Source organism: Lagenorhynchus albirostris, chromosome 3 (assembly GCF_949774975.1).
Source record: "Lagenorhynchus albirostris chromosome 3, mLagAlb1.1, whole genome shotgun sequence".
Lineage (NCBI taxonomy): Eukaryota > Metazoa > Chordata > Mammalia > Artiodactyla > Delphinidae > Lagenorhynchus > Lagenorhynchus albirostris.
The window spans coordinates 95,146,879-95,161,419 of record NC_083097.1 but is presented as its reverse complement, the minus strand read 5'-3'; the positions used below and the strand labels follow the sequence as shown (position 1 = coordinate 95,161,419).

At 34.3% G+C, this 14,541-nt stretch overlaps 1 protein-coding gene across 7 annotated transcripts in view; it reads right to left on the bottom strand.

Annotated features, from left to right (window-relative positions):
* COMMD10 (COMM domain containing 10) overlaps positions 1-14,541 on the bottom strand; it is a 162,061-nt gene that overhangs the window by 65,230 nt on the left and 82,290 nt on the right. The window contains exon 6 of one of the 7 annotated variants that reach the window (XM_060143448.1): positions 1,851-2,003. The exons of the other annotated variants lie outside the window; for them this stretch is intronic. Coding sequence (XP_059999431.1) covers positions 1,872-2,003 — 132 coding nt within the window. The 3' untranslated portion in view covers positions 1,851-1,871. Of the gene's footprint in view, positions 1-1,850; positions 2,004-14,541 lie in introns of those variants that run through there. 7 annotated transcript variants of the gene reach the window in all.

Sequence of the window (14,541 nt, the reverse complement as noted above, 5' to 3'; positions counted from 1 at the left end):
TATCTGTGAAGAGTTCACTATTAAGCGATTGATTTTGGGTGGTAGAATCAGGGTGATTTCTTTTTTCTTCTTTATATTTCTCTGTATTTTCCAAATCGTCTATTATAGTCATCTGTTACCTTCAGAATTTAAAAATACTTTCATAAAAATACATAAATCTTTGGGTTTTTTAAATGGCTATTTAATGTTTCAGTTTACTCAAAAGGATCTATTAAAATCTACCCTCTGCCCCCCCAACCTTCTGAATTCTACAATCCCAATTTAAAAGTTTTCATCTTTTTAGTACTAAAGATATAGTACAGAAATTATAGGATATAATAAAAACTTGAAAAAAATTATAATTTAGAACTGCTATGTTTAATTTATATCCACTTTGGAAAGTTCTATCTAGACGTGTAAAATTTACTGGTGATTAACTATGAAGTTTGTAATAATTTTGGTAAAAATACAGGTCTTGGATAAAAAACCAAACTATTATTTTGGAAACTGTTCCTATGAGAACATCAGATTTGTCTTATATTTCTATTGAAAGCCCAAGGACAAAACTTTCTGGCTCGTGTAAATATTACATATGTGCATCTTATGTGATCAACTTTTCATCACTCTTGTATTGTATATCTCTGAGAAGTAAAATAATCTGAATCAACAGAACCACAACAGAAAATATTACTAATAAAAACTATGTAGAAATTCAAATTTTCTCCGCAATGTAAAATCTTCTGATCAGTTTGCTAGCTATTCCTTTTCCAATAATAAAAACTTTTACATAATGGTTAAAAAATATAAACCTAAGGTAAAAGAATTTCCTTAAAGTTAAAAATGCTGCTTCTGTATGCAAAAACACTGTATCAAAAAATACTGGACATTGTGTTCTTTTATGATTAAACCTCTAATCTACTTGGAGAAAATTATCAGTGCTGTAATGGTCTGGGTTGTCTTACTTCAAAACAACTGCCCCCTTGATATCAAATTCTGTAAATGATAAGGCTTTTCCTTTCCCACAGGGACAACTTCAAGAGCTGCTTTTCTAGTCTGACCTCTATATTAGGAAGGAAAAATATTGTTTTTCTTCTACATACTCAGTCTATCTTCTAATATTCATACCAAAATTTTCTTCACAAAGCAAATCTTCATTTGAAAAACAACAACACACACTCTGGATTGATCTAAATAATTAGGCAATATTAAAACAGTGATTATAAACAAATGAGAATAAGGAAAAAAGCCATTTATTTTTAAATATAGTACTACACCTGCATAAACAAAATATTTGATATAATCTTCACAGACTCTTAAAAACTGCTCCCTTTTATAAAAGTTAGATGTAGTAGGACATCGCTTAATATTATTTTCTATCATATTCCCTTCAACTAAATGAACTTGACCATAATGCACCAATACTTGCTATTAACACTTCAAATATGCTGAGGAATTATTATTTAATGTAAGTAACCTTTCCTCATATACATAGGTCTTTATAAAATGCTGACTATACAATATAAATTTTCATTTCTTTTTCTCATATTCCACAACATACAAATTTGTTACCATTCACAGAATTAGCTACTATTTTAAAATGAGGCTGATAGCAAAGTGAGAGAGGGATCAAAAACAGAATTATGGTATATCCATAAAATATACTCTCCTTCCCAAGAAACCAAATCGAAGTAAGCAAAAACTGTATTACAGATTGTTTAACTACCCCAATTATTAAGAAAAATAAGGATCCATCTCTAGAGGCAAAGAAAGCTGTACAGAAAAGACCTTCAGTATTTCACCCAATCGCCAGTCCAGTAACTGGTGATTAATTAGGAGTGGAGGAATGAGAAATCTACTTCACTAACCTTTTACATAGGATTATATAAAATAGGTCATATTTCTCCTAAACAATCTTGCTGACAGGGTAGCACATATTTCACTGGGGACATCTCCATGTTATATGTATCAAGGCCTGGGGTTCTGAGGCCATAATTTAACCACAGATAAATGGGGAAATGGAAACACTAAAAAAGGAAAGGATAAGAGATTCACAGATATCAATGCAATTCAATTTAACAAATATTGAGCACCTATTATTCCCTGGTTTTGAAGGTCCCAAAGAACACCTTGAACAAGCTACTCTTTTTCAGTTTCCTCATCAAAATGGCAGTATTATTTATCTCATACAGTTGTAAAGATCAAATGAGGTAATATGTAAAAGTGTCTATAACAAGGAAACACCCCAAAATGGCTATTAATTCCAGTATTTTTATTAATTAACATAACCACTGTGCTTCCTTTCTTTGGTGACAGAACACAAATTTCTTGTTTTCAAAAATTTAATTCCTAAGTCAGCAAAATAGCTCCACATTTGCTCATTAATGTAGGTGATAAATTTTATGACCTTGGGTGTTGGAATTTTCAAATAAATTACTCATTGTCTAGTTCAAAAATATTAATTAAGGTTGGACTGTAATTACATCTTCTAATCCTCTTGTTCATTTTCAACTCTCTCTACAGTGCCACTTTCTAGGAAGTTTGCTTCCCTTGGGCAACACAAAGGTCCAGGAAGCAATAGCTAAAGCTTTAAAGAAGAATTCTCACTCTATTGTCAAGTCCAATTCAAACAGGACAAAATATTCACATACACTCATAATAATCAACTATGGTTTAGTCTGTATATTATACTACCATTTTCTGCATAATAAGATCCTATTTCTACAGAATGTGTTAGGGTTTAGTATTTCCATAAAAGCAGGTATTTTCTTTTAAAAAAAAGAAGGCAGGTGTTTTCTGAATATGAACATTTTAAATTCAATCCAAAATTTATTTTAAATTATTTTACTTCATAAAACAAACTACATGTAAAATATGAAAAATTCCTTCTTTCCCCCTTTAATAATGAATTCAGGTATGTAAATAATAAAACTATGTAAAGCATCATTCACATTTTATCAATCACATTCACTCAGTGACACTGAATTTGCATTAAAATATGATTTCACATAAAGAAGAAATACCACTGTACTATGAAAAGGCCACAAATTTTCTGGACTGTAAAATTAAAGTAAAATTGATAAGTAAACAAACATTGTATCCTCATTCCTCTAGAGGTACATGCTGTATATCAAGGAAATGAGATGGCAAACCTTTACTGTATGTAAAAGACTTCTGAAGAGGTTTCGAACCGATTGGTCCTTAACCTTTCTTGGGTTACAGACTTGATAGTGCTTGTAAATGCTATAGACATCTTAGGGAAAAAATGTGTATGCACATATACACAAAATGTAGCAATTTCAGGACTTTCATAGACCTTCTGAAGACAGAATCTATATAGGTTAAGAATCCTTATATAGGGGCTTCCCTGGTGGCACAGTGGTTGAGAATCTGCCTGCCAATGCAGGGGACACGGGCTCGAGGCCTGGTCTGGGAAGATCCCACATGCCGCGGAGCAGCTGGGCCCGTGAGCCACAACTACTGAGCCTGCGCGTCTGGAGCCTGTGCTCCGCAACAAGAGAGGCTGCAACAGTGAGAGGCCCACACACCGTGATGAAGAGTGGCCCCCGCTTGCCACAACTAGAGAAAGCCCTCACACAGAAATGAAGACCCAACACAGCCAAAAACAAATAAATAAATTAATTAATTAAAAAAAAAGAATCCTTATATAGACCCTTGATATTCAGTGACTATTTTCACAGTGACCCCAAAGTTCAGGGCTTGTGGTAATTTATCATTTTGCAGAGGCACACATTTGAATCATGCTAAAATAAAGCTGGAAAACGGATGTGAAATAGCAAGTCACCCAGATAGTGAGGGAGTCTGGCATTCACCTCTCAGTTTGACTCTGGCATATTTACAACTCATTATTAGAAGAATAAATATCAAGAAGTGCTTTGGTGGTAATCATTAATATATTCAGAAGGTCTCTGAACTTCTCATACTCAAAATGGTCCACTGTGCTTTCATATCCTAAGTCTCCTGGGCAAGTTATATCATGCTGATTCTCTAAGAGAAAGCAGGCTTATCAAAGATAACAAACCAGTAAAAGAAATAAAGTATATTATCTCCATAGACAGCTATTCATTAACATATTTATTTGATTCCCATTTTGTAGAAGGAATGCTAGTCATAGTGTAGTTTACAGGGATAATCTTCTAAGAGCATTCAGTGTTATGTACCAAGTTTATTCCTGAAAATACTGACCACAGAGAACCACGTGATGGATGTTTTATTATAGACACCCTAAAACAGGTAGTTTTAAGTGTCAGATATATTTACAAAACTCTTTATTTCTTATAATCATTAAAGTTCTATCATGGGTTTGCTGATAGCCTTTAATGTCTGTACTAACTTCTATAACAATCTCACGTTAAAACAAACAATTGGAAATCCAGTTAATTTTCTTAAAATAAAGAAGATTGGGATGATAAAATGTGATACATTCATTATCTAATCTCAACGAAATGCCAAGAGTATTTCTTGAAATAGTGTACAGCAGGCATGGTTATATTTTTAAAACTCAGAAGTTCTACTGCACCTGTAACCCTGGTCTACAGTTTTACGTCTTCCACTACCCATCTCCCCACCCCAACACCCTTTCCCCCGTCACAACATAGCATTCCAGCACCTTCTGTCATCGGAACTTCATTTCCAATCTTCACTCCCCTTGTAAGCCCCATTCCGCAAAAAGCCCCAGCCCCAGGCAACCAGAGCTACTACCACAGGCTTACATATATATATATATATATACACATGTGTGTATATATATATATATATATATATATATTCATTCCTACTCCTCACAAGATAGAAGGGTGGCTGGGGACAGGATTATCACTTCTATTCCTAGAACTTTAAGAGGAGAAAGTACAGTGGACCCTCCGTATGAGCAAGTAATGCATCTGTAGGTTCAACCAACCCCAGATCAAAAATATTTGGAAAAAATAATCCGGAAAGTTCCAGAAACCAAAACTTGAATTTACCATGTACCAGCAACTATTCACATAGCATTTACATTGTATTCATAGCTATTTACATTGTATCAGGTATTATAAGTAATTTAGCGACGATATGAAGTATATGGGAGGACGTGTGTATGTTACATGCAAATACCACACCTTTTTATACCAGGGACTTGAGCATCCACAGATTTTGGTATCCACAGTAAATCCTAGAACCAAGCCCTTACAGATACCAAAGGATGACTGTATAGCTTCCAGCTCTTCAAACTGGAACACTGTCTGACTATACTTTTCTATCAAACCACTGCTACAGATGGTCATTTCACTCTAGGTACTATGTATATTACTCTGAGTTACATTATGAATCAAATAAACGTTTGAGAGCTGAATCATAAACTTCAAATGATACTTATCAAATTGTTTTTCAGGAGAAAGAAGTTAGAATTAAAATATTGATGGTTTCCTGAGTATGCTGTGTATGAAGGCACTGTACTAAGTAGTTTACATAGATTCTCATTTAATCAACAAAATGAAGTAGGAATTATCACTATTTAACAAGATCTAAGAAAACCAAGGCTTAAAAGGGTAAGTTAACTTGCCAGGGTTGGAATTCAAATGCAGTTCTATCTGATCCAAGTCTGTGCTCTTAGCCACTACATTATCTAGTATGTGTATTTCAAGTTTTAAATATCACTGTATAATATAATCTTATTTCATGAATTGTTGAGTACGTGTGTGTGTGTAAAATGCAGTTACAAACAGATATGTATTTAACTTTCCTGACCTTTAAAACCCATGTATTTAAAGTTTTCCATATATTTGAAAAGCAACTGAAAAATTTCATCTATATATGTGATTTGAGCCTCACTAGAAATTCCTTTACACAAATTTATATTAATACACTAATGAGTAAAAATAGCAAGCTAAATAATAACCATTACCAAACTCTTTCATTTAACAACATGACCTCCTGGTAATCTGTCAGGCAGCAAAACTGAAACTTTGCCTAGTTAATGGCAATTTCAAATAACATTAACTTTTATACTTCACCTTTCTTCCCTCAAACCTCTAGTTAAACCCTTGCAGAAGAAAGAAACTGTACTACAGTATTTTCTCTGTAGAGATACTTTACAGGTTATGATAATATTTCAGCCTTTCTATTTTCATTACATTAAAAATGCATACTACTGTTTTAAAATTTTATACAATTCTTGTTACTGTGCACTTCATTTTGCAACTTGTCTTTTTGTTTTTTAATCTGCACTGATTTTTGAAATTTATCTATCTTGGCAAAATGGAAGTCTAATGTCTCCATTTTGACTGCTATATGATGTCTCACATTACAAAGAAACCTGCTTAACTATCCAGCTAGAATAGGCCACGATACTGTTTTACTTTGTCACTACTGCAAATGTAACAATCATCCTATTGTTACCGAACTCAGGTTCAGGCGCTCATTGATCAAAAGCCAGTAGTCGAGAGGTAGAAAGGAAAGTTGCTTAATCAGAAAGCCTGCAGTCTGGGGAAAAGGTGGACTCATGTCCCCAAAAAACAACTCTGAAGATTCTGCTCAGCCATGATGATTTTTAAAGGGAAAAGGGGGAAGTGATCTCAGTTAATCATTGAGACAGAAGGTTAGGTTCTGTGTCATTTTCCACTGCATGAAGGCTGACTGACTCCTAATGATCTTTCCTCAGATGTTATCTTGCCCATGTGGTCTGGCTGCAGGATTGCTAAGGGGGCTGCTACAGTTACAGAGCTAGTCATTCTTTAACTACTTAATTCTTCATTCCTACTTCTTTTAGTCTAGGGAAAGAATCAATAGGTTAGGCAAGGTACTGTATGCATTTAGTAGAACATAAGTCAGGAGTTAGGTTAAATGTTACCTCGTGATCTCATTTTTATAATTAAGGCTTAAGGGGAACAAAAACAGACAAACAGGAAAGGGGCCAAAGAGCTGCTTACAAATCCCCACTTGTCGGACATCATTCCATTTCTACGGGATCAGGGGCCAAGGTCTGTCTTCCATAACTTCTTCACACTTACATAGGGTGCTGTATAATTAGAGTGGAAGATGGGTCTGGAGCACCTCTTTGCTGACAATTTTAGTTGCCTGTTATGTATACAGGCAGAACAAGCTACTTCCTTTGATGACCGCAAAGATACAGATTATTTTGAGCAATAGTGTTAATCCCATTCTCTTAAGGCCAGTTCTTCAAATAGTGCTAGCTATAGATTCAGTACTGCTCAAGATGGAGCAGCTTATGTCATGGCTACAATCTGGTTATCATGCAGTTAGCTTTTCCCCTCTGATGGGAGTTATAGTATCTGTAAAACAACTCAAGAATGTGCACCAGACATTGAGTCTGTGACTCTATTATGCTAATCATTAACTGCTTGAGCCTGCTCTTTTGTGACTCAGAGATGACTGGGAGACTTCAGTTTTTCTACAAACAAAAGGCAGGGGACAAAGAGGAGCGATTGTATTTGGGGTGGGGGTCCTGTAGGGTTCTGCTTGGTTCCACTATACATGTACAATGTTGGCTCATGCTGACATCCAGAGAGGTGAACTGCAGAGCCATAGGGTTTGTGCATCTCGAAGATTACTAGGTGTTATACAATTGCTTTTCAAAGTGGCTGTACCAATTTACTTTGCAACCAGGAATGTATAAAAGAGTTCTCATTTCCCTATATAAATATTTGGCAAATACCAGACCTTCACATTTTTGTCAATTTGATGGTTGTGCCAATGCTATCTCATCCATGTTTGTTACCTGATATTCCATTGGTTCATCAGTGAAATTTATTACTGATATAAAATTTTATTTTTCTTAGGGCTGACACTGTATTGTGATAGTGTTTACATATTTTATTAATCGTTTTCAACTTGCTGTGATTCAAAACATTTAAAAACTCAGTTTTTAAGTATGGAAATAAAATCTCTCTTAAGGAATGTTCTAGTTTGCCATAAGTTAAGACAATGTCTCTTAAAAAGTGCTTGGCCTCTTCATCATAAAATTATCTGGTTTTGAGGATTCTATTAATTAAAAAGAAAAGAATTTCTAAGTTTTATGCTATAAAAACATTTGGTAACCCACCTAAGGAGGTAAAAGACCTGTACTCAGAAAACTATAAGACACTGATAAAAGAAATCAAAAATGACACAAACAGATGGAGAGATATACCATGTTCTTGGATTGGAAGAATCAATATTGTGAAAATGACTATACTACCCAAAGCAATCAATGCAATCCCTATCAAATTACCAATGGCATTTTTTACAGAACTAGAACAAAAAATCTTAAAATTTGTATGGAGACACAAAAGACCCTGAATAGTCAAAGCAATCTTGAAGGAAAAAATGGAGCTGGAGGAATCAGACATCCTGACTTCAGACTATACTACAAAGCTACAGTCATCAAGACGATATGGTACTGGCACAAAAACAGAAATATGGTTCAATGCAACAGGATAGAAAGCCCAGAGATAAAACCATGCACCTATGGTCAACTAACCTATGAAAAAGGAGGCATGGATATACAATGGAGAAAAGACAGCCTCTTCAATAAGTGGTGCTGGGAAAACTGAACAGCTACATGTAAAAGAATGAAATTAGAACACTCCCTAACACCATACACAAAAATAAACTCAAAAATGGATTAAAGACCTAAATGTAAGACCGGACACCATAAAACTCTTAGAGGAAAACATAGGAAGAACATTCTTTGACATAAATCACAGCAAGATCTTTTTTGACCCACCTCTTAGCGAGTAATGGAAATAAAAACAAAAATAAACAAATGGGACCTAATAAAACTTAAAAGCTTTTACACAGCAAAGGAAACTATGAACAAGATGAAAAGATAAACCTCAGAATGGGAGAAAATATTTGCAAATGAATCAATGGACAAAGGATTAATCTCCAAAATATATAAACAGCTCATGCAGCTCAGTATTAAAAAAAAAACAAACAATCCAATTCAAAAATGGGCAGAAGACCTAAATAGACATTTCTCCAAAGAAGACATACAGATGGCCAAGAGGCACATGAAACGATGCTCAACATGACTAATTATTAGAGAAATGCAAATAAAAACTACAATGAGGTATCACCTCACACCGGTTAGAAGTGGGCATCGTCAGAAAATCTACAAACAACAAATACTGGAGAGGGTGTGGAGAAAAGGGAATCCTCCGGTACTGTTGGTGGGAATGTAAATTGATACAGCCACTATGGAGAACAGTATGGAGGTTCCTTAAAAAACTGAAAATAGAACTACCATACAACCCAGCAATCCCACTACTGGGCATATACCCTGAGAAAACCATAATTCAAAAAGAGTCATGTACCACAGTGTTCATTGCAGCTCTATTTACAATAGCCAGGACATGGAAGCAACCTAAGTGTCCATCGACAGATGAATGGATAAAGAAGATGTGGCACATATATACAATGGAATATTACTCAGCCATAAAAAGAAACAAAATTGAGTTATTTGTAGTGAGGTGGATGGACCTAGAGACTGTCATACAGAGTGAAGTAAGTCAGAAAGAGAAAAACAAGTATCATATATTAACGCATATATGTGGAATCTAGAAAAATGGTACAGATGAACTGGTTTGCAAGGCAGAAAATAGAGACACAGATGTAGAGAACAAACATATGGACACCAAGGGGGTAAAGCAGGAGGAGGGGTGGTGATGGGATGAATTGGGAGATTGGGATTGACATATATACACTAATATGTATAAAATAGATAACTAATAAGAATCTGCTGTATAAAAAAAATAAAATTCAAAAAAATTTTGATGCTTATGACAACGGTTATTAAAACTATTAGCGGTATTAAAACTACTTACTTTTATCTTTCCACACACCTCAACAGAATTATTTCATCCTCTGCTCATTCAAAGCACTTTATACATTAGTTATTTTAGTCAGCCTAATTTTAGTTTGTTGCTCCTTCATTAAGTTAGTTCTTTTAAGACTAGGATTGTCATGTTGTACTATCTTTAATACATAAAATACTAGAGTACCTCCTCACGTCCCCTTCTAGTGCCATCCCTTCAAGAATAAACACTATCCTGACATCTAAAAACATAGATTTGGACTTTATGTAAGTAAAATTACACAATATGTGTTCTTTTGCCTCTGGCTTCTTTCACTCAACATTATATTTATATGATTCATCCATAGTTTAATACAGCTACAGTTTGTATATTCTCAATGATGTATAGTATTTTGTTGTATGACCATACTACAATTTACTTATCCATTCTACTATTCATGGGCATGTGGGCAGTTTCTACATTGGAGCTCTCATGAATAGTATTACTATGAACACGGTTGTCCACAACATACATGTCCATTTCAGTGGGGTATATCCCTAGAAGTGGAATTTCTGAGTTACATGGTATAAGTATGTTCAATTTCAGTAGATAATGACAAATATTTTTCCAAAGTGGACTACCAAAGCCTAATTTTTACATTCATTTATTCACTCACTCCCTAATTTTTAAAAATGTGTTAAGCAAAAATGTATTACATGGCTTGCACCAAGTTCCAATATCTCCACAGCACTAATTCCTTCCTACATTCATTTTCCTGAATAACTAAGGTGTGCCAGGTAGTGTTCTACATTTAGTGACCACTGGATTAATAAGAAAGACAAAATCCTCACCCTCATGGTGCTTACAATCTAATGGCAAAACAAACAATAAACCACAGGTGATAAGTTTTAAAAAAAAGATATAATATCAAAAAGTGGAAAGCTCTATGAAAAAAAAATAAAGTGGAATAGAGGGAAAGAATGTGGAGTTGGGAAATAGGGTCCCAATTTAGATAAAATGCATGGGGCAGGTGTCTCTCAAAAGGTGAAATCTAATTTTGAAGTAGGTGGTGGTGAGAGAAATTACATTTAGCATATACTCTGAAAGTAGAGATAACAGGATTTGTTGATGGATTTGATATGGAGTGTGAGGACACTGATTATGATAGTTATTCATAAATATTTGGATGAATAACATTATCTGATAGTAAGTTTGTAGCATGATCTACTACCTGCCAACAAATGCACACTCATTTATTAGGTGGTTTTTAGGCAGTTTTCAAAGCACTGAGTACATCCTCTACAATAATACTTAGATTGTATTTCAAATCTTCCTCTGTTGTCATTCCAACAATGTCAATAATAACTTTGTAAATAAATATTATTTTTCCTAGAGAAAAGATTTATAAATAACACAAATAAACATGAGCATGTCTGTATATGTGTGTGTTTATATATATGTATATACATAATCTTAACATCAAATGCTAAAGTTTAACAACGCAAGTGACTATATGAAAAGTTATCTTTTATTTAGTATGTCACTATTTCAGTGAATGAGCAGCTAACAGTATCTTAAAGAAGACTGACAAATAAATCTGTCAATAAAATTTTTTTTAAGTACATAAAACCAAATCCTTTAAGAGACGCCTTGAGGAAGTTAATTTAAAATGTTTTAATGAGCATACTGTGACTTGAGGTAATATTTCATGCCCTGTGCTAAATTACCAATTGCTATTGTATTTTTAATGTTGACTTTTTTCTTAGCATTTTCATTTGAATTTACAACAATTCAGCAGGAGACAGGGAACTTGGGTTCAGATTCAGTAATACCAACACATACTAGCCAACACTAACCACATGAATGGAGAAATAACGCATAAATCTCTTTAATTCTCCTAGTCTACTTTTTGCTCTCTAAAATGAGAACAGTAATACTTGCATGCTACATCCTTAGAACTAAAAATCATACAGAGTACTCCACAGCTTTGATTTTGCGTTTCCAAGAAATACTATTTGGAAAATCAGTCTTAAGGGACAGATTTGTCACATTAAACTGGCATCTTATGTGGTTAGTAGTCAGTTGACAACCTCTTCTCTTGTAAAACAGTGAAAATATTAAGGGCTAGGTACACAAAGCCTTAATATGTACTTATCCAGAAAGTTTTACACTTGATCTCTAGTTTTTGTAAAGGAAGGAAGAAAATAAGATGAAAATGAAAATTTCCAGACAGAATTATAAGAAGAAAGGAGAATAATTATTTATTAAATGAGTCAAAGTACAGCATATAATATGCAAACTGCAAATAAAAAAGAAAAAATGAAGACACGGCTTAATCATAGGGTGGTTAATAAACGTAATCTAATTGTAGAGCTGTGAATGGCTTCTGAGTAAGACTTGGAAGAAAGTGATTGGCTATGGGAAAGTAGTCAAAGAATCAAAAAGCAAAACAAAAGTAAAAATTTAGAAAATTACTATTCACAATAAAAGACATTCCCAAAGTTTACTCTAACAAATGAGCTACAATGGAGAAATACTACACAGTTGAAATTGGAAAATATGCAGTTAAAACTGTTAAAACTTAAGAACGAAAAAGGTAATTCATTTTACAAAGGGTTCAATAGAACTTGATACACCTCTGCATCTAAAGGATAAGATGGACAGTTCTGACAGTCCTGTTTGTTCTCAACCACGTAAACAGCCTGGTGAAAGAAAGCTAGACTCTCCTCTACTGAGAATGGAAATTGTTTTCACTTATTTCAATCATTAAATGCCTACTGTGCAGATTGCTATGGTGTCTTCCCTTCTAGGTGTTTACAAGAGACAGATAATAAATAACTAAAAAGATACCCAGTAGTCACACCTCAAATAAGTAAATAAAGAATCCACATTAGCAACATGTACAAGGAAGGAGTAACTGCACATTACTGCACAGCGTGTAATGGGAGTCATGAGTGTTACATGGATAGGAATGTCTAGCCAAGAGCTGTTAAATGGGGAAGCTTCCAAGAAATGAGAGAATACCAGGAGCTTTTGAAGGAGAAAACAAAAGGTGACCAGAGTGCATTCAAGAGGCTGTATTATACTAGGACTGGGAAAAGGCTCCAAAAGCTAAATAAAAATATTATAACTAAACAAAGCTGGTCAAATCACTTTTTTAACAGGGTTAGAGATAGTAGCCTAGAAGTTTCCTCTCCTAACGTGAGTGCTAAATGTTTCACATGCATTATCTCATTTAATCCACGCATCTTCTCATTTAATGTAGAGTTGTTATATTCATTTTAGCAAGAAGGAAATTGAAACAAATGATTAAGTGACTTGTCCAGCTTCACCAGGAAGTGGTGCAACCAAGAGTAAAACCCAGGCAGTGTGACTCAGGAATCCACGTTCTTTCCTGCCTTCTCTACTAAACTGTAACTCCATAATGGTCAGAATGGTTAAGGTCACATATTGCCAGAGCTTTGTACAACTTCTGGTTCACAATAGGTCCTCAGTAAATAATGGCTAAAAGAAAGAATGGGAAGCAGTGCTAAAGGTGGGGAGTGTGATACAGAAAAAAATACTGATATTCCCCTCTCTCTCTGATAATGTAATGTTCTGAAATCAATGGAGAAAACTTGGTGAGTAAGACAGAACACCTATTATCATCTTTATGCAGTCTCTTGAAGGACTAACAAGAAGGATCAAGAAAGTCAAGAAATCTCTAATCCTACTGATGTCCTTCCCTAATACAAAGGATTACTCATTTCAGTGGGTCAAGACTTGGATATATAGATTCATCTAAATTATTAATAAAAAAAATACAATCCCCTTTAATTAAAAACACAGCTATTGGGCATTTGTAATGCCTAAAAATTAAATGTTTATTTCAGTATTATAAGAGTAAAAAGACGAAGTATTCTAGACTGCATATAATAAAATGGTCGTAGTAATGCAATAATTATATTAATAGATCTAATTCAAGTAAATCAACTGAAGATCAGAAACATGTGAAAGAGTACTTTTAGGTTCTCTCTCAAGTTTGCTAACCGTAATTCTTAAAAAATAAAAAGGCTTATTAAAATAGGAAAAGAAAAAAGCTAGATTGTATCTTTGCAGTTATTTGGACACAATGTTTCTATTTATAATTTGGGGGGAAGGAAGGGAGAGAAGGGTGATTGCTTCCTCATGCCTGCCAGCCCAACACCATGGGTTGTCCCTGCTTCTCAAAGGAAAGTCAGACCAAATACTCTACCATGGTTGGATTATATCCCTGATTCAAACATCTACCAAAGAGGTTTGCTTCTGGTAGTTTATCTCCCTTAGGGTGAATATAAGTTTTATTTTTATTTCACCAATCCTATTTTCAGGAAAACTCCTTCCAAATATTCTCTCTCCTTTGAATACAGAGCAACTCACCCACTTTCTACATTTTTCCAGTGCTAAAAATCAATGATAAATGTGTGCATGGGTTCACCTACCCATAAGGGAAATGGAAACCGCTGTTTTAACTCTAAGGCTACTCAGTGGAACAAATGGATTAGGAAGTTTAAACAGTTCCATTGGCCATAAATTCATGATAAATCTGTAGAAAACGACTTCATGAATTCTGCACAATATACAACCATAAGCCCACCATAACTGAATATGATGTGTCTGGTAACTGATATCCTGAATGCTTGATGTGAAGATAACTCATCAACAAGATAATAACCTCAGTAAACAATCTCCAGAATCAAGAACAATGAAATTTTATTCAACTTTGTTTCTAAATTGCTTTTTTACTTTCAGA